Source organism: Phascolarctos cinereus, unplaced genomic scaffold, assembly GCF_003287225.1.
Source record: "Phascolarctos cinereus isolate Bilbo 61053 unplaced genomic scaffold, phaCin_HiC Scaffold_4;HRSCAF=312, whole genome shotgun sequence".
Taxonomy (NCBI): Eukaryota; Metazoa; Chordata; class Mammalia; order Diprotodontia; family Phascolarctidae; genus Phascolarctos; species Phascolarctos cinereus.
The window spans coordinates 427,389,545-427,413,233 of NW_027555847.1; the positions used below are offsets into that span (position 1 = coordinate 427,389,545).

At 35.2% G+C, this 23,689-nt stretch overlaps 1 protein-coding gene across 1 annotated transcript in view; it reads right to left on the minus strand.

The window, feature by feature from the left end:
* The window catches only part of CDH10 (cadherin 10), a 266,340-nt gene that overhangs the window by 24,086 nt on the left and 218,565 nt on the right, over nt 1-23,689 (minus strand). The window contains exons 6-8 of the mRNA XM_021000532.2: nt 21,367-21,554; nt 16,230-16,483; nt 5,207-5,343 (exon numbers count right to left, since the gene is read on the minus strand). Of these exons, the coding sequence (XP_020856191.1) occupies nt 5,207-5,343; nt 16,230-16,483; nt 21,367-21,554 (579 nt within the window). The remainder of the gene's footprint in view (nt 1-5,206; nt 5,344-16,229; nt 16,484-21,366; nt 21,555-23,689) is intronic.

Consider the following 23,689-nt stretch of genomic DNA (forward strand, 5'->3'; position numbering starts at 1 on the left):
CTTGCACACAGAAGCCCTGCCAGTATGTGTCAAGGGCAGGACTCAGTGCTTACAGCCTTCAAGGTCAGCTCTTTATACATTTTGCCCTGCTATCTCTTAAAGAGGTATATTTTTACCAAAATAATAAAATCATCAAGCTTTTAAACATGCATGGTCTGATGTTATTACCCAGGACTAAATAGCTGAGTAGGTATTTGCAAGGGTAAGAGTAGGGAGAGGGGAGTGGTTTGAATTTGATTTATCAAGGAAAATTGTTCTGAGTCTAAGATCCCAAATCTTCCATTTAGTAGTTGTGTGACCTTAGACAAGTCAGTCAGCTTCACTGGATCCCAGATTCCTCCCCTTTTCAGTACTATCAAATTCTAAAACTATAATACTGTGATTTCATGATTTAATATTTCCTCTCTACCAGTTCATATTCACCATCTTTTTCAAGACCTGGCTCAAATCTCAGCTGGTCCATAGCTTTCACACTTGTGGCTCCACTATTCTAACACAAAATATTTTGGATCTTCTCTTCCTGTATGGCCTTCATCTTCACCTCTGCTCCACAGTTACCAGGACTTTAATATCCTTGAAAAGAGAGATTTAGACTGCATTTAAACTTTCCATTTTCATACAGGACTTGGAGGATATGCTCTGCACACAATAGATGCTTCTGTATTGCTCCATTTATCATCCTATACAGTTATGTGCAAAAGGCATGTGGGTGGGTCTGAAAACTATGTACAGAAGAATAAGGAGATGAGACTGTCTTTCCCTCTGCCATAGCTATGCTCAAACATCATCTTGCAATGAAGGAGTATCATGCTTAACAGAAAACTCAGATGAAGAATCTGAGAGAGACACCTGCACACACATCCCTTCTACATTCTCCGGCATCTCTTCCATAGATTCTCTTATTCTCCTCCTCCAACTCCTCCTCCTCTTCTTCCTCCTCCTCCTCCTTCTCCTTCTTTTTTTTAATATGTATAATGATAGTCACTTTCTAAAATCTTAATGTAAGGATAATTGTTCTATTGGTAGCAGGTTTACTCTTTACCACAAATAATTACAAGAGAAGCAGAGGAATTCCCCCCCCCCCGCAGCCTTCATATCTAGGAGAATAGAATATTGGACATAAAGTCAGAAAAACCTACGTTCAAATCCTACTACACTTAAGCTATGACCTTAATTTCTAACTGCCTCAGTTTCTTCAACTGTAAAATGGAGATCATAATAGCAAATAAAATAATACCTGTGTATGTAAGGTAGATTTTGTTATTCCTTTTTCAGATAATAATTCCCAGGAGCCTAGATACTAGTTTCCAGGATCCATGGCCATAACAATCTACTAGTTCCCAGGATTTCACATTGTAAACAATTGCTATTACAACTGCACAGTGAGATATAAAGATGAGATAATGTAAACATTTGAGTTATTTTGTAAACAGCAAACTGTGCTTGTGCTATGCTGATTCATCATGATATTGTTAAAGATAATGTAAACTTGTGAGGCTGTTGCTGGCAAATTGCCTGCTTTGTGTGCTCCCCTATAAATCAAGTGAGCACTGGTCAGTGAGTGGGGATTTGGGGATTGTGGCAGCTGAAAGCTGTCCATGCTTTGACCTGCCCCCATCAATGCTGTGCTTCCCTCAACTGGAGCCCATTGAGATTTAGGGGAATATGATAGGAGTTGGAGCTCCTACTTTGTGTATTCTTGCCTCCTCCCATGAGGAAGGCTGCAGGAGTTGTAGGAAGCTGTAGGAGTTGGTGCTCTCATTGTCAGCAGCCCACTTAAGAAGAATAAATTAATTATTTAACCCTTCTTTAGATCTCCATTCCCGTCCTTCTGGCTGCCCAGATCAAGAGTGAACCTGCTAGAAGATGGAGCCCGAAAGCTCCTCCACTGCCTCTCACCCAACAATTGGTATAGTCAGTGTCTCCTGTGTTACAACCTGTAAAATTGCATAGCACAGCTTCTGGTTGGTACATAGTAAGCACTGAATAAATGCTTGTTTCCCACATTCCTTCTTTGTATGAAAATGGGACTTAAAGCTGCTTCAGTTTTTTGTCATTGGAGTCTTCAAACTGTTAATTAATTCACAGAAATAGATATGCTGAAAAACATACTACGACTTAATTTACTTATTCAGAATTCAGCATCTCAGTTTCTTCATGTCGAAAATAAGAGTCTGGACTACTCTCTAAATGGTCTCTAAATCTCCCCTAGCTTCCCTATCTTCTATGTTTATTTCATACTTATATTATATCTGGTAACCAAAATACTTCAAATTTCTGTTACTTTTTACAGTTTACTCATAATATCCCTGAGAGAGGCACTTAATTTGCTCTAGCAAATAGAGTTCATTTTGTCATAATACATAATTGTAATTTTCAGCCTGACCTCACCAAATGACACTTTCAATGATGTTTCTGGAAAAGGAGTATTTGTATTATTAACTTCATTTTATTAATGAAGAAACTGAGGCTGTAGGAGTCATACAGCTAGTAAATGGCAGAGGCAGTCTGAGAGCTCAGATATTCTGCGTAAATCAGAATTCTGGTTTAAGACTTTCACTATGTTTCACTTTGTAATAGGCCCTGCTACATTTGTACAAAACAAATTGCTGCAGGGAAACAACTTGAGGCAGTGCACTGAAGCCAGGTTAACTCTTCTCGTTGTCTTCCAAGACAGAAGAAAAGTGGGGAAAAATAAGGTTTTAAACCTTTGCTTCAATGATCAATATTAACACAGGAAACATTCCTTACACTCCAGAAGAATCCTAGGGCTCTGTCTTCAGAGCTAAACAAAGAGGAAACTCAAGGTAATTATCCAAAATATATAGATGTTTAGCATTTTTTGCAATATACTGTTTCTTTCTTTTTAGGTTAGAATTCATTATAAGTATCTGGATCCAGCAAATAGATTCCCTTAAACATAGCCACCACCTTTAGAATTTACTGCAATGATGATGGTTAAATCCATCTCAGAAGTGTGTTGGGGGCTGCTAATTTGGTTCTAACAACAAATGTTAATTTGCTCCAGCTGCCAGGGTTAATTCAGTCATTATAAGTAGCCATAATTTTCAGCCTGGCCTCACCAAATGTCATTTTTAATGATATTTCTGAAAAAGGAAGTTGAAGATGGAACTCAGTCATGATATAGTGCATCAAATAGTTTACTGGGTACAAGTACTTGTCATAGACTGTAACGTAATGCTAGAGAATTTAACTTGTGGGCCTCTGGTGGGTGACATTTAGTAGTGGGGTATTTCTATATCTTCTTGACATACTCAGGGGCTTTAGAGAATGACATATTTACCATAAACCACAGAGCTTAAGGCCAAGTGAAAACAATCCCTTTGTGCTACTTCTTCCTCTCCCCCTTTCCACTTAAGGTGCAATGCCTCATAAGGCATAATAGGATTCTGATTACACATACTTTGGCAGGTATGCATTTCAAACAGTTAATTTACAGATTGATTTGACTTCAGGAAAGAAAAAGTTGAGTTCATTCGTGTGTGTGTGTGTGTGTGTGTGTGTGTGTGTGTGTGTGTGTGTGTGGAGTGTGTGTGTGAGAGAGAGAGAGAGAGAGAGAGAGAGAGAGAGAGAGAGAGACAGAGACAGAGAGAGAGATGGAGACAGACACACAGAGATGGAGAGACAGAGAGAAAGAGTGAAAGAGAGGGAGAAGAAGAAGAAGAAGAAGAAGAAGAAGAAGAAGAAGAAGAAGAAGAGAAGAAGAAGAAGAAGAAGAAGAAGAAAAGAGGAGGAGGAGGAGGAGAAAGAGGAGGAGGAGGAGAAAAAAAGAAGGAACAGGAGGAGGAAGAGGAGGAGGAGGAGGAGAGGAAGAAGGAAATTAGCATAGGGGTTTTTTTTAAAACAAAGCCCTAATTATTTCTACTAGTTTTCAAAATTAATTTTCTCAAACTCTTTGAATCTGAAAACACAGTTAAAAACTCCTTTGGAGCATTGGAAGACAGCATCAAATTTAGTGTATAAAATGACATGATTTAAGAGTGTTCAGAATGGAAGACCTGACCTAGCTTGCTCCCACTGAGAACATTCAGTTCAACTGCTACTAGTCAGCTGGAGATGGCAACAAAAACACTCTTTAAAATGAAATCGTTTTTTAATCTGATTTTAAAATGAAATCGTTTTTAAATCTGATTTTAAAATGAAATCGTTTTTTAATCTGATTTTAAAATAAATGTATTTTTACTTTTAACCACAAGAGGTTTACCCATTTAAATCTGTAGTCTCAGAGCTCAGAAGCCAGTTGGCTATGCCAATGACAGTGCTGTTGCTCCCCATTTTTGGAGAAGGAGGAACAAGAGTGGTTTAAATCAATTTTACTTGATCTAAAACTAATCTGAAGAGTAGGCACGGTGTGATAGCTAAGTCTAGGAAGAAACCCACTTTCAACTGGTGGTTAGGTGGTTGGAAAAAACTATTGTTCCTTTATCATCCTGAAAAATTTAACCTTGATTATTTTTTATTCAGTTGTGTTCTTTAAATCTTGCCTTCCTAGGGCCTGATTATTTTTATTCAGTGTAATCTAAACAGTGTAACCTACTTGGTTGGAAGAGACAGAATTTCTTCTTTAGACAGCTCTTATTAGAATGTGGAAAAAAAGATTATTGAGGAAAAAAAATCTTCATCTTAAGTTAGTACAGATTTATTCTTTTAAAATATGGTCTTTTAGGGGCAGCTAGGTGGCGCAGTGGACAGCACACCAGACCTGAAGTCAGGAGGACTTGGGTTCAAATCTAGCCTCAGACCAAACACTTGACACTTACTGGCTGTGTGACCCTGGGCAAGTCACTTAACCCCAATTACCTAAAAAAAAAAATTAAAATACCGTCTTTCATATGTCACAGATGGAAAGGTCTTCAGCTACCCACACCCTCATTTTTCAGATGATGAAAATGTGGCTCAGGATGACTGGTGATTAACTGACAAGGGCAGGATTTAAATTCAGGTCTTTCGACTCCAAATCCAGCATTTATTTTATTCCAATGTACTATACTGCTTACCTGGGATATCATTATCTAGTGAATCTTTCCGTGGAGTTCCATTTACACAAAAAAGTAATATTTATGAATTGCTATATACTTATGCATAACTCATTTAAGTAAAATACACATATTGATACATTTCTGAAAGAAATCTTTAACATAATGACCACCACCCACTCCCAATAAAGTCATATAAATAGTCTTACTGATCTCAGCTGCTATAACACTAAGATTGTGCCATTGAGATATTTCACGGTCAAGTGGCTTTGATGTATAAATCGATCCATTTCCAGAGTGTATATTAAAAATCCTGTCAAGATCAGTATGACGATCCAAGGTAAACCTGAACAGAACAGGCAAAGGAAAAACATGTAAACAACAGTTACATAGTTAACGCAGACACTACTAGAAAATACACACACACACACAATATAAGTAAGCTAGATAAATAGAAATACATGTATGTACACACATGATTTATTATCATATACTTTACATATTTAACAATAAATAAAAAACTATGTTCCTTGGTCATTTTATATTTCCTATTTTGAAATATGTTTTTAGTAATTTAACATACTTAAGTCCTTATCACCGTAGTAGAAGTTCACTTGATAAATGATATTTTAAAAAATCTTATTTGGTAAACTAGATCTTGGGAACAGATCTATAATGATCAGTATTCTTGTCCTAATTGTTCCCAAGTGTATAACAATGTAGAAAAGCATATTAATGCTTAAAAGCCTGGAGTTTGCTACTATGATATCTAGTGTTTTGACATAAATAACAACTTAGTGGCCTGAAAATGTTAATTGTTATGGATTTATTTGGCTAAGGAGAAGGATAAAATCTATATAATGCAGTGACTATGAGGGCTAGAAAGTAAAAGCATTTAAAAGCCAAGTTGTAAAAAAAAACCCTTTTAAATTGATTTAAAAATAAATAACTCTGATAAAAAAAATAAGCAAGCTGATTAAGTGAATTGATTTTCATGTCATGATAATGTAGGTCAAAAACTAGCTTATCCATGTGGGGCTATGTAAATAAGATAATTCCTATTATCCTCTGCCTCATTTAATTGGTACCATAAACCACAGAAGTATCTAAATACTTCCTGTGTTTGCAACACTGTGCTATCTAGAGATTTGCAGCTGTTGTTATTGTATTTCAAATTCTCAAAAACATCCCTATGTAATACTTAAAGCACACACACACACCATAAACTAGAAAATCAGATGTAATCTACAGTCCTTAATGTACCTTTGAGACACTTTCACCTTGCTCAAATTTTTGTTGTTGCTACCATTAAAGGAAAATACATAAAGTAAATACATAAAATCTTCCATTTGTCTGTCGGAAAGGGAAAACACTCATATGAAATATTGCACTTAGAAAAGGGTAACATATGAAAACCTTTTCTTTTTGAATATATGTTTTTGTTATAACTAGTTATGAACACCTTTTAACTTATGTGCTATTGAAGATGTTTGTATAAACTGACTTAATAGGTGGCTTAAAATCCTGCTTATTTGTCTTTTAATATCTAATTACTACATTTTGGAAAGTTGTCACAGTTAATTTTTAGTCAGTTTTAATCAATTATCCCGAATAGCTTGAAAAATCTCTCCATATATAGAGCTTTCTCTATTACTATGACTGATTGCATGCACAAATTCTATCTTCCAACCAAATTGGGATATCCTCTATTCTCTGGACCTCATTTTCTGAAAGGTTTTCTCTTTCTAGCTTCTATACCTTTGTTCCTGCTATTTCTTTATCTTGGAATGCCTACTTTTGCTATTTACCTATCAAAGTCCAGTTTTCCCTTCAAGTTTCAGATCTAATATCTCATCCTCCCCAGAATTTTCCCTAATTACATTAGACAGAGGGGATTGATGGGGTGCTTGGGTGCTTGTGTTTGGGTGCTTGTGCTTGGACCCCAATTTCTCCCTAGCCTCAGAAACACTATCCCTGACAGTTTCTCCCCAGCCCAAGGACACTGTGCCTAGCATGAGTGGGCCCCAGTAAGACCCTTATCTCTTTCCCTGGTGAAGTTCCAAACAGCACCTGAAGGAATTATTAGTTTGAACTGGCTTTGTACTGGGTCATAAAGACATTCTTACCCACTGCTATACTATACCCTACCTCATTATCTACGTCCTGGACTTCTCATTATCTGTATTCTAGACTTAAGACATATGTATACTCCCTACATCTATCTTGTCAAACAAGACATTGATTGGTGGCGACTGTACAACTCTCAGTTACCCTTAACTCTAGTTAAGTTAGTGACACAGCAGGCCTAAAACCACACCTCCATGTGGCTCCCTTTGTGGGCTTTTCCCAGTGAACTCTGGGTAAAACGCCTGTGCAGTAGGTACAAGAAGTGCATGTTCTTTTAAGAATTGACCGCTCCTTAACACTCCCTAATCCCACCCTGAATCACCTAGTTAGCATATTTGACATGTCTTATCATATTTTATACAATATAAACTTTAACTATACTGTTTTAAGATTGCAAGATCCTTAAGAATCCTTGCCCGCTGAAAAGCATAAAAATAAACTTTTTGCCACCTTGACTTAAAGAATGATTAAGTCTGTGAATTCATTCCAGACCACCCATCGTGTACTTCAGTCTTTGAGGGGTCACAACTTCTCAACCTCTTAAACCGCAACATTTATGGCGCCCAACGTGGGGCTAGTCTGAAGTCTTAAGCTTTCTTCAACTCAAGGTAAGCCTTCCCCCTCCTCTCGCCCAGTAGTTGGGTCGCCCCTCAAGCACCTAAGAAGGCTTGCTGGGGCTGGGTCGAGCCTGCAACAGGCTCTAGCGGATTTCCCTCTTGACAAGGAACGCCTTGTTGGGAACTTCTGTGGTTTTTTTCTCCCTCACCAGGATGCTGGTCAAGGCGAGTAGACTACAGGAGCCAGTCCTTTTTTTTTTTTTTTTAAGGCTTATGGGCAAAGAGGATGGGCCAATCTCCCTCTACACCTCAAGATTCGCACTTAGGTTATCTTTTACAGAACTGGAGAAAGCTCATTCTCCAAGACCTTAAGGAAATTTTTGCCTGGTCTCCATAGCCTCTGGAGAACCAAGAAAAAATTGTCTGATTTGTATAGGGGATTTCTGACAAGTCTCTCTGAGCTTTTGGATTCTCCCTGTCATTATCATGTTATCTGTTCTGTGTTTGTCTGTGTGGTTTGAGTGTGTGTAATCTGACACCCTTTGCAGCCAGGGCTGCAGCTGTACTCGGGAATGCCATTTTTTTTCTTTTTCTCTCCCCCTTTCCCTCCCTGATAACAGCAGCCTCAGAGAAGTGGGTAGATGGGAGAGAGAAAGAGAGAAAAATATTTTATTATTTAAGTCATGTGATTGGTAAAAGGCAAGCTGAGAAGGATCCTCGAAGTGTCAGGTCAGAATTAGAAAGAAATTTGATATGCGCAGCTTTAAAGGGACTTTACTCAAAGTCCATCAGAGGGATAAGTAGGTAGAGAGAAAGGCAAGAAAGTTTAAGCATGTAGGAGAGAGGTGTGTGTGTAGAAAGCTTAAGGAAGGTATAATTTATTTGCACAGTGTCCTTGGACTGGGGGGAAACTGTCAGGGACAGTGTTTCTGAGGCTAGGGAGAAGTTGGGGTCCAAGCACAAGCACCCAAGCACCCATCAGGATCACTTCCCTCCCCTGAACTTCTGAAGATTATAAATAGGTGTAGGTGTAGTTATTTGTGTACCTGTATTATTTAATCCAGTAGATAAATTCTTGAAGGCAGAAGCCAAGGGCCATGCTTTACCTATCCTGTATCCATAGCTAAATTTATTACAGTGCTTTGCTCACTTTTTGAGTGATTGGAACAAATTAAGCTTCTATACTTATATTCTCTTAAATCTTCACAATACTTCCACTTTCTTATGGAAATAACCATTGTGATTCCTATATGTACAATAATAGGCAGCATCTGTAGTTTTTTACCATTGTCTTTGCCATCAGTTAATCTGTACTTGATGCTGAATTCTTCATGACCTTCAGTTAAAGAACAATGATAAAGCATCTGAAGATGAATAATGTGATGATGTGTGTATTGTAGTGAAAGCTTTTTGTTCTAGTTAACAAAGATAATAGAATTGTGTCTGTGTGTTTTGAATCCTCTTCAATTCTTGGAAAATGTCAGCAAACTTTAAGCCACTGGATTTATTCACTTTGAAAACAGAAATTTGAACAACTTACAGCATTGATTATCACAAAGAAGTGCTGTTTCATGGAGCCATTTTAAAACATCCCTGCCATGATTGGCGCTTTAAAACAAGAATACTAGCAAAGCTCAGACTTTCTTTCAGTTTCTATGATGCTGGGTTTGATTCTTTCTGAATTTACTATCAAAACATTATCATCCAAAGAGATAAATATTATTTCTTCATAGAACAAGTTAGATGTAACAACTTCTCAGTCAGTATATGGACAAAGTGCACAATCAACATTTATGTAGTAATTTCTGTGATTAATAAGGTTAATTTTATTTCAGGGAGTCAAATGGTAAGTGTCCAATATCAATAATTGCAACAGCAGCTAATATTTATATAGTGTGTACTATGTGCCAGGTACTTTGCTAACTGATTTACAGTTATTATCTCATTTAATCATCACATCACCCTGGGAGAGAGGTGCTATTACTATCCCCATATTAACGATGAAGAAACAGAAGTAAACAAAGGTTATATAACTTTCCCAGTGTCACACAGCTAGTAACTGTCTGAGGGTGAATTTGAACTCAGGTCTTCTCAACCCTAAGCCCAGTGCTCTACCCTCTGCACCAACTAACTGCTCAAATATGATATTTAATCCTCTTTTATATGATTCATGAGAGGAAAAAAACTTCTGTCAGTTCTGTAGCCTACTTCAGACAGTTTCCTGCTTTTTTTTATATTTTCAGTATTTTAGTCAAATTAATCAACAGATATTTATTGCATTCTCCCTTTGAAAAAATCACCTCAGTAAGTACTGATTGTGACATTATCAGGAGTATTTAAAAGGGAAACAAGATTGTACTATATAGGATGATTTTTTTTAAAAAATCTGACTAAAAACATTGACTTATTATATTTAAATATGTTTTAAAATGTAACTAGTTGTGATGATTCAATGAAACACAGATTTACAAAGCAGCTAACATGGAACTATTCCAGGTACAAAGACAGAAGAAATGAAGTCATAGTCTCTGCTTTCAAACAGTATATAGGCCAATGGGAGCGAGTAGACATTTTAAAAAATACCTATAATCCCAAGAAGAATTTTGAGATTTCTCCAGGAAATATGAAAAGAGAGATAACATTTTTTGTTACTTGTAGGAGGTGAAAACAGAACTGGGTGTTGAAGGAGGAGAGGGATTTCAATAGATAGAAATTCAGGATTGTGGAAGGCAACTCAAGAATTGCATTTCAGTCAAGATGTGTGAACAAAAACAATAACATGAAAGGGCAGAAGGACAAAGAATATTTAGCAGCCTGTTTTGCTTGTAATGTAGAGTACAATGAAATAGAGAAGAGTGAGATAAGATTAAAAAAATAGGTTGGCAAGAGCTTCTGGAGGCCCTTAAATGTATTTGTCATCTAGGATGCAATGAGGAGCTCCCAAAGGCTTTTGAGTAGAGGAATGGCATGATCATAGTGGTGCATTATGATAAGTACTTGGGCAGTGACTTGAAGGATGGTCTGGAAAGGGGATAGACTAGAAAGCAGATTATCAGTTAGGTTCAGAAAAGGGCTAATATGGACCTGAACTAAGATGGTTGCAGTGTGAGCTGAATGAAGGTAAAATGTGAGAGGCATCGTGATGAAAGACATGACAGAACTTGCCCCGATATTATTTTCTGAGACCACAAATCAGAACACTTTAAAGCAGGTTTGAAAATGAATGAGAAACATTCTCTACCGAGATAGGGATCCTTAGGGAACAAATGAAGAAGAAAACATAAAGAAAATTTTAAAACATTTCAAAGGCAAAGACCTAAGGGAAAGGCTAACAGGTAGGAAAAAACCCCTGCAATTTAGGACAAAGATAATCGTGGGCAAATTATGTTAGCAAATTTGGGTCGCATGTGACCATGATCTCACTTTATTCTTCTAGGGCAAGAAAAGAGATTAAAGAATCCTGAATGCTTTAATAACTGCTAGTATAATGTGCTCTGATGGCTTATTTTGTACAGAAAGCACTTATATAAAAGACAATATTTATAGTAGTGATGGAAAATGGGAATTTTTATTTCTTAATTCCTTGTTCTGAGAAGCAGTGAAGCATAGCATTTAGAGAACTGGTTTCAGAGTAAGGAGAGAGCTTAATTCAAGCCCCACCTTTATAATGGTTGTATGACCCTGGAGAATTCATTCAACTTCTCAGTGGCCTGTGCAATTCTCCAAGACTATAATCTGGAAAGGGAGGCCTCATTTGCTTTAGAAGAATAAGGGTTAACCTCAGTGGACACTCCTTATACTAGTGGAATCACAGAAATATTCCAAAAACATCCTTTTAATTGTAAATCTTATTTAAAATGCTATTCATAATTTTCTCTAAGAGAAAATTTTGACAAAGATTTCTATTTTTATAGTAAAGGTATAATTAGACAGAAGAGAAAACTATATTTTTAAAAAATAATTTACTAATTGTATGGTCTTGGTTATTCAAATCACAAGGCCCTAGTCAAGGCACTTCTGTCCACCTGGTGGCAGTGTAGTTTAATCAAAATAAGCAAGATAATATAAAAACAGGTACATGTAACATGATGGAAAGATCTCTGGACTTGAAATTTTGGACATATTATCTACTCTTAGGCCAGATACACTATCTTGTGCACTTCATGGCAGATCATTTTATCCCTCTATCTATTTCTTCATCTGTAAAGTGGGCATAATAATAATTGCATTATCTGCTTCCTTGAGTTGCTTTAAAAAATATTATTTGCCATTATTGTGAATAATGGCCTTGAAAAACCAGAACTAGAGCACATATCACACATCATCTTGGTTTTTTTTTTTACAAAAGGAAATCCACCAACTATAATTTTAATCTTAACCTGAAAATGTATTTATTAAGATTTATAAAGGTTTTTATGGTTCATTTGTACAGGAAGATCATAGGTAGTTTGATTTTAAAAATTTACCCAATGTTTTTAATGATTTTAAACTGTTCTTTGGTTCAAAGGTCCATCTTTTCAACACATATATTTTTCCAATGATGCTCTAGGGTTGCAAATCTTGTAACCTCAAAACACCTGAGGAATAGAAATTGTAGTTGACTCAAAGGCAGATAGGGTATTTATTCTTGGTGGTTACAGGTAGATTACAGCACATTTGCAATGATGACCTACACACTAGGAATGGCAAGACATATGTATTTTCAAGAAAATGGATGGTTAGAAAAGCAGGTGAACTGGTCATGTAGTAAAAAACAGAAATTGACAGTAAGAATGTTTCACTAGTACTAAATAATTGCAAATATACATGTATATATACACACACACATATATACACACATATATACATATACATATATACACATATATACATATACATACATATATATATGTGTATGTTTATAGTGAAAAGTCTATATTATGTTAGTTGAATCTAGCATGGAGGACAGATGAAAGAACATGGAAAAAAATTACACAGTTTGAAAAAGCGTAAGTAAGAGGTACTTGTACTGATGAAGAGAATATCCAAATCCAAGAGATCACAGTTCTACTGAATTATGTTTATATGGTATTAATCAGTATAATTTGATTAATATAACAAAACACATTCTGTCTCTGAGTCACGAGCTGTGGAAGGTCCATACCAATGAGGCACAGTTTAAAATATCGGCCTGGTGATGACTTTAATATATGCACCAGCCTAGCTAAGTTCAGAATGGCTTGTGACAAAGTTGGACACAAATGATTACATTTTCACAGTCATAACAACCCTCAATGATCCTCTATAAACTGTTAATAGGGTTGTGTTGGTAAAGAGAGAGCTCTATAATATTAAAGTTCAGTGAAATATTGAAAGATGAAAAAGTACTAGATATTATGGGCCTTCATATAAAAGGAAAAGAGAGGGACATGGAAAATCAAAGATTTAGTATTTTGATGAAAGCAACTGATCAATTAAAACAACCAGCTTAATCAGCTGTTTGCCTGAATTCATCAATTGTGTAAGTCAATGTAAAGAGTGAAGCCAAGGCTACACACAGCTTACATTCAAAGTGACTGATTTTTAAATTTTCATTTTTTTTTACTACAAATTCTCTTAAGACTATAAACAGCAGAGGAAAAACAACATTGGCTCTGCTCTTTTAGTGATTAAGCCAAGTTTTTTAAATAAATTGCTCATTCTTTTTGGGTGACAGGACATTAACACAGTGTCAAATCAGATCGCTACACACTCAAAATTAAATGTATGATGATATATTTCTCCCAACTCCTACCTGTACCCCTAAATAATAGTAATAAAAAATAACTTATATGGAACATGAAGGGGGCTATTTAGGTGCCTTCACATCAATATCAAATAAGTGGTACCCTGGCATTATAATAGTTCTCCTCACATTATATATCTATTTTTCAATTGAAATCATCAATGTTCCATATGATTTTTGATTTCCATAGCAAAATATAATTTTGTACAATTTTCTGTGTCTATAGGGAAATATCACAAATAGCAGGCAACTACACACTTGAGGAAATTAAGTAGGACATTTTTTACTGATTTGCTAGATCTGTCAAGAATTTTCTTTCAGAGTTAGAAGGAACCTCAGAGATCAATCTACACCAACTCTCTCATTTTACAGACGAGGAAACTAAATCCCAGAGAAGTTAAATATATTGCCTGGGGTCACACTGTAAGTTAGTGGCAAAACCATAAATGGTTAGAATTCAGTCTGAATCACATACTAGTTTTCCAATCTCATGCTCTTTCTGCTCCTCTGCACTGTTACTCTTTTGTGATTTAATTTGGTCTTAATTTGGGATTTCATTGATGCAAGGAAATCCAGGTGAGAAAATTTCCTCTATAAATGTAGATAGGCTACTACAGTCTTTTAATCTTAGAGAGTTGCCTGAGAATTTAATTAACTTGCCCTGGGTCACACACATTGAGTATGTATTAGATATGGGACTTGTACTGAGGTCTTCCCAATTCTGAGCCTGGATCTTTGTCTACTATAGTATTCTTTTCTCATATTATACTTTATTATCAATCACTAACAAGCATATTTTGAATGCTGAATAAAGTGGTTATTATGAATTTGCCTTAGGCTGGGCAAGCATCAATATCAATTTTAAAAAGTATTAATTTTGGAAAGCATTTTCCAGGAATCAACACTAATGATTAAGTATTTCTCACCACCTAACTCAAATGCTGAAGTAGAATGGAAAGTTCACCGGACTAGCAGTCAGGAGATGTGCATTCTAGTTATATCAATTAATTTCTCCATTATGTCCCAGGAACCTCATCATTGTGCACTACTTGAGAATTCTGCATCATGCCCTGGTGCTGAAACCTTCCTGCCCTCCCCCTTCAGCTTCCTTTTATGTATTGTCTTTCCTTATTACATCTCAAGTTCTTTGAGAGTTAGGTATTGTCTTTCTTTTTTTTCCATATTTGTATCTCTAGAATTTATCATGGTGCCTGAGACATGGTAAATATTTAATAAATGCTTGTACGACCTTATGTAGGCTATTTAACCTCTCTTTATCTCCCTTTCAGCTCCAACACTATATATTTGTCATTACCATAGAGGAATGGCATGTTTCTAAGAATGTGACAAAACATTTAGTAATTTGTACAGCTACTAGCTTACTCAACAATAATATAGACATTCTGTAGGCTATTAATGAGAGGTCTGGACTTTAATTTACAGTACCTGGATACTATTATCCTTTCTGCCTCCGAATATTTCACCAAAGGCGAAAACCAGGTGTGTTGGTTTACAACAGACTCTCCAGGAAAAAAATACATGACACAATTTTATATTATATCTGAATCATCAACCTTTGCTCACATGAAAACTCAACGGACACTTGTGAGCTGATATGCGCTAGCAGCAGCACACATTTGATTTTAGCTAGTAAAAATCACTTAATGCCTTAAGTCTTAATCATACCACCTTGAAAATGATGAGAGGAAAAGTCTTAAGTAGGAATATTTTCACCTGAGACAAAAACAGTAAGCTGGGATTGGGATGGAGAGGAAAGTGGAAGTCTACAAAGTCACAAAGCTATTAAATTTCAAAGGCAGAATTGAACTTAAGTCCAATTTCAGTGCCCATTCTTGCTTTACAAATGAAGACCCTTCCACCTAAAGACTTAAAGATACTGTCCCAAGGTCACACAGTTACCAAATAGCAAAGCCAAGATGATGACAGTCTTCAAATATTTGAGGGGCCATTACATGTAAATTACTTTGGAATTGCCTTTAGCCAAAGAGTCCAGAATGAATGAAGTTGCAATGAATGAAATTTGCAGAAAGATAGATTTAGGTTTGAGGGAAAGAAAATCATCCTAACAACTAGAACTATCCCAAAGTGGAATGGGTTTCTTTAGAGTAAAGAGTCTCTTTACTGAAGGTCTGCAAGCAAAGGATGGATGAGCATTTATCAGGTATGTTGTAGAGGGGCTTCTCTTATTTAGTTATTAGTTGTACTGCATCTACAACATCCCTTCTAGTTCTGATATCATATGGTAATTTCTATATCATGATTAGATATCAGAAAGGCATTTTAATGGAAAAACAGGATATAACCTTTTAAAAACAGATAAGAAAAATGAGACTAACAAGAAACTAAGTGAGTGGAGAATAGGTGAGGAGCAGGTAACAGGAAATACAGTCACTTTGGGAGAGGGGACAGTCTGATCCCAATCTACTTGACTGACAGGGTGAGGGGGATGGCAGCTAGACATATAAGCTCAAAAATTCCATGAACAGCTATGATTTGGAGGAAATAATAGTCCTAAAATATTGGTATCATTGAATTTGTTAGAGTTCTGTTAAATTTTAAGAAAATTTAATAAAAATTTCACTACATTTTACTATGAGTTTAAATAAAGTAGGGATATATCTGTTTTGATCTATCTGCTCTAACATGGACTAGCATTTCTCCCCAGAGATTATGTATTAAATGAAACTTCTTGAACAGAATGTCAGAAGATTCCTCAACGACACCAGAGATGTTAGGAGAGAATTCAAAATATGACATAATTACCTAATGGGGCTAGAAGCAGAATCTGGATCTCTTGCCATCACAGTACCAATGATGGTACCCACTTCAATATCTTCATGGACTTCAAATAAGTAAGAGGATCTACTGAAAACTGGTGGCTCATCCACATCCTCTACAGATATTTTCACAATGGTAGTATCTTTAAACGGCCCAAGGTAGTAGAAACGTGGATCCACATGAGTGTTTTCTGCCTCAACCTTCAGAGTATAAAGTCTTCTGCTTTCATAATCCAGAGGCTGTAGAAAGAAATGTCATTGAGATAAAGTAGAGGAAAAAAATCCTCTTTCTCTAAGTCAAAGGATGATTTTTAAATCCATCTTCAAGATTAGGTTTACATTGAAAATATTTATAGAGTCCTAAATCTGAATTGCCTTGTTCAGATAATATGCATTTATATATATCATAGTTATAATTAAATCCTTATTCTAATAAAGAATGAAAACAATTTATAATACTTGAAAATAAAATAAATTTATTTTTCTTTTATTTTGGATCTTGTTCAATGTTGAAAGATCTTAAATGAATCTACTTTAATTAAAAATTAGAATTACCTCCTAGAAAGAATTCAGCTGCAAATTTAATATAGACTTCCATTTTCTTTTTTTTCCCCTTATTTCTATATAAAGGCAGTATTGTATAGTGGATAGTGAGCTAGCCTCAGAACCAGGGAGACCTGAGTTCAAGTCTTGCTTCTGACATCTATTGACCATATGACCAAGTCACTTAATATACTACAAAGATCTGAATTTAAGAATACCTTAAAATATCAAGCTGTGTTAGTTAATGTGCCCATTTTATTTTTTATCCTTGGGAAAGGAAATAGAGATCATAAGATAAAAAAAAAACTGCATTTCAAATTAAAATGTAAATATCTCCATTTTTATTTAAAGTGCATTTAAATAAGAGAAATTATAGTAAAAGATTTTTGAAAATGCACTGTATCAATTGATATGCCTAGTCCTTCCAATGTAAATCCCTCAATAATCTGGGCAACCCTTTAAAACTAAAAGTGGTAGAGATATTATGCCAACTTATGTTTGTAATGGGAGACTCCTCACCTAAAGATTCTGCGTAACAATGAAATCACACATTTGGCCCCTATCCACATTTCTGTACACACATGGATGGTTTTGTTTATGTTTCTTTAATTTGACTAAGGTACTCCCAACCCCCAGTATCTCATTGCAAGTAATATGTGAAAATTTAAACGCTGGTTGCTTCTGGTTTTAGCATATTGTAGCAAGACATTGTCAATGGATGAGACAATGAAGTATATGTTTACTGAATTTAGTTTTAGTAATAGTGGGTCTCCTTCAATAAGTCCAGTAAAATGGATATACTACTTTGTTGTGAAAGCAAACAACACACACACACACACACACATACACACACACAATTTTCCAAGTTTTTTGGTAATCAGTGGAAGCAAACTAGAGAAAACAAACGTGTAATCTATTGGGCCAGTTTAAAACATGCCTCCTTTTTCGACTGTTAGGCAGCAGGCAGCCGCAGAAACTTTGCTGAAATATTTGAACTAAAGGAGGCCTTCATCTACTACACTGAGAACCCAATTCCTAGATTCCTTCCTACTAAATCTTAGCCTTTAGTGTCCAAGGAGAGTTATAGCTATCTGATGATGGCTTTTAGGTCAAAATTATCAGCTCACTTAGGATCATGCTTGAGAAAAGATAGGATGAGGGATCTTTTCCGACAGAGATCAGAGAGAGCACTACTGGAAAGAAAGATTGTTGTCAGAGGGGCATTTTCCATCTGAGAATTTATAAGTGACTTCAGGTATTTTAGGTGGGTTGTACAGAAGAGAAAATTGAGCAGTCTTGAAAGTTTCAGGTTGTACTGAGTTGTCATAATGAAGACTTCTTTTGTTATAGCAAAACCAAAGGGCTTCTAACTAATAAAACTCTTGGTTTCCTAGGGTAATGAAAATCCCAGGTTTCAGGGTAGTGTCTACTCTAGAACCAACATTATTAACATTTCTAAAAAAAGTAGGTTGGCCTTTCTTTGCCACTGACATTTATTAGCAAGACAAATATGAGTAACAAAAATGGGTATGATTTAATACCCATTTCTCATTAGTCTTTAGCATAGGAATGAGTTAAGTATATTATCTTTACTTAAACAAACAAACCTAGACTAATCATTTTATTGCCTGACCTGATAACTCTAGTAGCAGTAGAGTGGTAAGGAATTATCAATGACAAAAGAATATACAAAAATGGAAGATTATATTATTTTTAACCTCTGTAAAGCCAAGTCAATGGAATAAGATGAAGATTCTCTTTTGCTTCAATAAAAATGATTCAGTAGAGATTCTGAGGAGATTTTTTACCCTGTTCCTAAGAGCAAAGGTTTTTCTGTCCATCCACATTCCTTTAAAAATATTCCAATGGGAACAATAAAAAAATGGTGAAATTTGTAAAATTCTCTAAAGTTCTTCTTATTTTTTTGTATAGATTTTCATATGTTGCCGGGTATTTTATTTTAATTGAGTTCAGTAATTAGGAAAAATTTTGTACAGACCTTTGTATACTAAAACACATGATCTTTCTCCCTTCCTCCCCCCCCCCCCCGCCGGCAATTGGGTTAAGCAACTTGACCAGGGTCACATAGGTAGTTAAGTGTCAAAGGCCATATATGAACTCAGGTTCTCTTGATTTCAGGGCCTGTGCTCTATCTACTATGCCACCTAGTTACCCTGATCTTGTTTTCAGGGTATATATTCATTATGGTGTTTCCAATCTGAGTAGCTCTTACTCATTTCTCAATTTTACATTTCAAAGAATAACTTTTCTAAATAAATCTAGTCTTTAACACTTTCAGTTTGATCAAATAATTTAAAATATATGAAATATACCCTGAATTTGTATATTTTAATGTATACTTTTGATCATCCTTTTCTATACTATTTTACCTTTTGGTCCTGACCATATTTGTATGTGTGTGTGTGTATGTGTGTGTGTGTATGTGTGTTTTAATAGAAGTATTGTATGACTTTTTCACAAAAGAAGACATAAAATGTGAATATGCTTTGTTTTAGCTTAAAACAAACAAAAAAATTCTAAAACTCAGTCATTTTATCAGGAGGTTCCTTGAAGGATTGTGAAATGTATAAGAGTATACATACCATCTTCAAAGAAAAGGAGAAAAGAAAGAAAAAAAAACACATGACTCTAATGAACATTAGAGTCATTGTGTAGGGAAAATATGTACTACCAGTTAAATACATCTTAATGAGATCTCTGCATTTCTTGCATAAGCCTCAACTGAGAATGGAAAACACCTTAAATTGTGATTTTTCTTTTTTTTAATAATAAGACTATTTGTTAAGAATGAAATAATTTTTCTTTTTTATTTTTGGTGAGGCAATCAGGATTAAGTGACTTGTCCAGGGTCACACAGCTAGTAAGTATCCAGTGTCTAAGGTCACATTTGAACTCAGATCCTCCTGACTCCAAGGCCATAGCTCTATATATTGCACCATCTAGCTTCCCCTAAGAATGAAATAATATTTTAAAGACAAAAGCTTTAATTAAATTTTTATTTTATTTTATTTTTGGCTAAGCAATCGGTGTTAAATGACTCGCCCAGGGTCACACAGCTAGTGACTTAATTTTTAAAATGCTCCCATAGTTCTATTCAATTTGAAAAGTCTAATGCACTTTGTGACATATTTTGTAACCTGCATGCAATATTTTCAGAAAGTACTTTATAAAATATAATATTTTAAAGGTCATATCATAATTAGAAAATTTATTGAAACAAAAAGGGAAATGCTCATCTTGACTTTTTTTGGCTATTACAAGTACAAAATAATAGCTAATTAATTGTATCCAGAAAATTGAGAGGCCTCCCGAGAATTACACTCAAATCAGTGCTAACCTCATTAGATTGCATTCAATCTCTCTCTGTTACACTCATATCCCTGTTTCCATTCAGCTACTGGCCAGCTCTTTTCTTTGACTTACTAAAGAATAATTTTTAGAAAAAAAACACCAGTAGAGTGCTAATGCAGAGTTACACTTACTACTCTATTCTAAGAAGTCACATATTTCCCTTTGTATCATCTTGGTTTGAAGCTATCTGTTTGATCCATTTTTAACTGCTGACTATTCATAGATTCATTCAGTTCACCAAAACATGACCTTATTTTTTTCTTTTCTCTTTTGTACTCTTCTCTTTTGTTTAAACCACATAGACTTTGTGGATGGTCTAATCTAAAATACCTTTGATACAAATAGTTTTACGCTGGTCTCAATTAAATGTAATTTCAATCAATATTTATTAAATGTTTACTATATGCAAGGCACTTGATAGCATTTCTATGGGTTTCAAGGTCACAGTAAATGAAAACAATCCATATCACATAAGAAGAAATTGAAATAATTACATTTTTCTTTAATTTGTGCTGTTAATCTGGTTTTATTATCCACTCTAATTATTGTTTCATGAATCATGAAAGGTGCTGTGTTATTTCCTTGTGACTCTCTTAATTGTGACACTGCATCTTTGTCTGATAAGTCATACTCACTTATGAAACAATAATACTATCAGTTCAGTCATTTTCAGTTGTGTCTGACTCTTTGTGACCCTATTTGGGATTTTCTTGGCAAAGATACTGGAATGGTTTGCCATTTCCTTCTCTGGCTCATTTTATAGATGAAGAAATTGAGGCAAACAGGGTTAAGTGACTTTACCCAGAGTCACATAGCTAGTAAGTGTCTAAGGCCAGATTAAAACTCAGGAAGACCCCTGGCCTGGCACTCTATCCACTGTGCCACCATGTGGCTATTACTAACCTATATTATATGAGCCAATACTATGAAAATAGAAGGGGAAAATGGCTCAACGGCCTTTAATATTTTATAAAATGCTCTAGTTTCATTTATTTCATCAGCTATCCTTTGGTCACAACAATTTTCTTTTGAAGGAGTCCCCTGACTTTGTCTTTCCTGAATTGTGCCAAACATATTTTTAATACAACATCAAATGCCAAAGTCCCACTACAGCTCTTTGAATTCATAGAGTTTCCATGAGCACTGAATATATTTTACGCTATACTCCCTAAACTAGTAGGCACTTGATTAATACTGAACATGTGCACCTTTCTCACAGTAAGGATGCCTTCCTGGGTGTCCTTCTGAGTTAAGATGTCAAACATATCAGTTCCATCTCCATCAATAATTCTATATTCTATTTCAGCATTTTTTCCAGTGTCAGCATCCGTTGCTTTCACACTGCCAATGGCTGTGCCAACTGGGGAAGATTCAGGAACACGAAGATGGATAGTGTCTGCAAATAAAAAAAAGCAACTTTAGCAGGGGTTCATAAGTACTGGGAAAACATGTAGTAATAAAAACAAAAGATATCCTCTTACATAAAAATACAGAAAATACTAACCAGAGTTATTGTTGTGTTCCAAATGTTCACTTGATGGTAATCATTAACTAATCATCCAACAGCTCTTAATCATTAATAATATGTGTAATTCTATATTGATGTCCAAGTTGGAGGAGGAAGGAAAGAATAAGAAAGCCAGTACATTTTTCCCTAATATTCTTGGACACTTTATGGGGAAAAAATGTGCTGTATAATTTTGTGTTCTTCTGTGTACTTGATATACCTGCCCTGTGAGATGTCATCTTTTACTATACTCACATTTGGTGATCATATCAGATTCATGGGATAAATTATCATCTTTAGAGATGACTCATTTATCTATATACTGATCTTTGGCCTTTTTCCTGAGTTCAGGTTTGCCTTTGAGGAAAAAGGAAAGAGGAATCAGACTGCCTAAGAGAATCACAGCATTTGAGAGTTGGAAGGCACCACAGCAGGTATCTAATTTTAACCCACAACATAAGTTATTGTTTGTGGTCCAAGAAGTAGCAAAGCTTAGTCAAGATTTCAAATCTCACCATCAATAGATATTTTTAGCTGTGTGACCATACACATGACAACTCATTTTCTGTTTCCTCATCTCTAGAATGAAACTAATAATTCATGTAGTATCTTTCTCAAAGAACTATTGGGAGGTTATATATGTAAAATATATTTCCTACATTAAAGTGTTGTTTCACAGAATTAAAGAATCACAAAACTTGAGCAACCATCAGCAACTATGTTGTCTAATATGTATACAAAACGAATCCCAATTATAACAAAGCTCCTTTTGCCTCTTTGGAATTTCCACTCATTGCTCCTGGTTCAGCCCTCTAACTCCAAACAATAACTCTAGTCCCTCCTCCACAAGACAATCCTTCAACGATTTAAAGTTAGGTATCATGTCTCCCCTAAGTCTTTTCTCTGGGCTAAACATATCTGGGTCCTTCAAAATAACCACATCCATCATGCATAAAAGGCCCTTCACTATCCCAGATACCACATTTTCTTTCTTTAGACTCTTAAAAATGACTTATACAGACAATATTTAATGGAATTTTGCTGTAATTAAATGAGAAAATGATCCAAACAAGTCAAAATAACATTTCCAATAGTCATAGAGGAAAATAGACATAGCCATGATCTTCTTTTAAAAATTTTAGTTGGAGAATTATGTTATCATGATTAAAAATTAAATATAGTTATTTGGTGATGCAAGTCTTCTAAGAGTACATGAAATTATCATCTTCTGACAGTTCTTTTCAAATTTTTAAAAAATTTTCCAACCAACAATAATCTGTCACTTTGGCATGGAGTTGTTTTTGCTATTTTTTTTTTCTAGAAAAGTAATTGATAGTTCCTTTTTTTCTAATGCTGTTAAAGACATTTTTAAATTTTGTTTGTCTTGAAAAATCTCACTCCAATAACTCTGTATTTTCTTTTAAAAGAATGAAAAAAGTTTTATTTCTTTCCAATTCCATTAGAATGGTCTGTTCCATAGGCTTGACTGTTGGGATTTCCACTAGGGAAATGTCCTACTTTTTATTTTCTGGTTCAGGGACTTTAAAATTACTTAATTTGGATTCTTAGAGGCATAACTGGGTTGTGAAAATCTGATTGTAGTTAAATAGCCATCACAATTATGTTCAGAGCTCTGTAACAATGTTAAAATTTATTACTTTTTTCCTCCTTTGTTAAAGATCTACTCCACTTCCCCACTGTCCTGTGGAGATGAAGGTGTCTTGCCCCAAACAAAGTCAATAGGGTGAGAATTCTGGCAAGTCAAAGAGTGTGCTGGTAAATAATTAACAATTGTCTTTCTGGGAAAACAAATGGATACATGGCCTTTTTTTTCTTTTTCCTCTTTTTAAAAATTTACATTGTCATTTATTTCCCCCCAGTTACATGTAAAAACAATTTTAACATTTGTTTTTAAACTTTGAGTTCAAAATTCTCTCATTTCTACCTCCCCATCACCCCTAATTGAGAAGGCATGCAATTTGATATAGGTTATGCATGTATAGTCATGCAAAATATATCCTTAA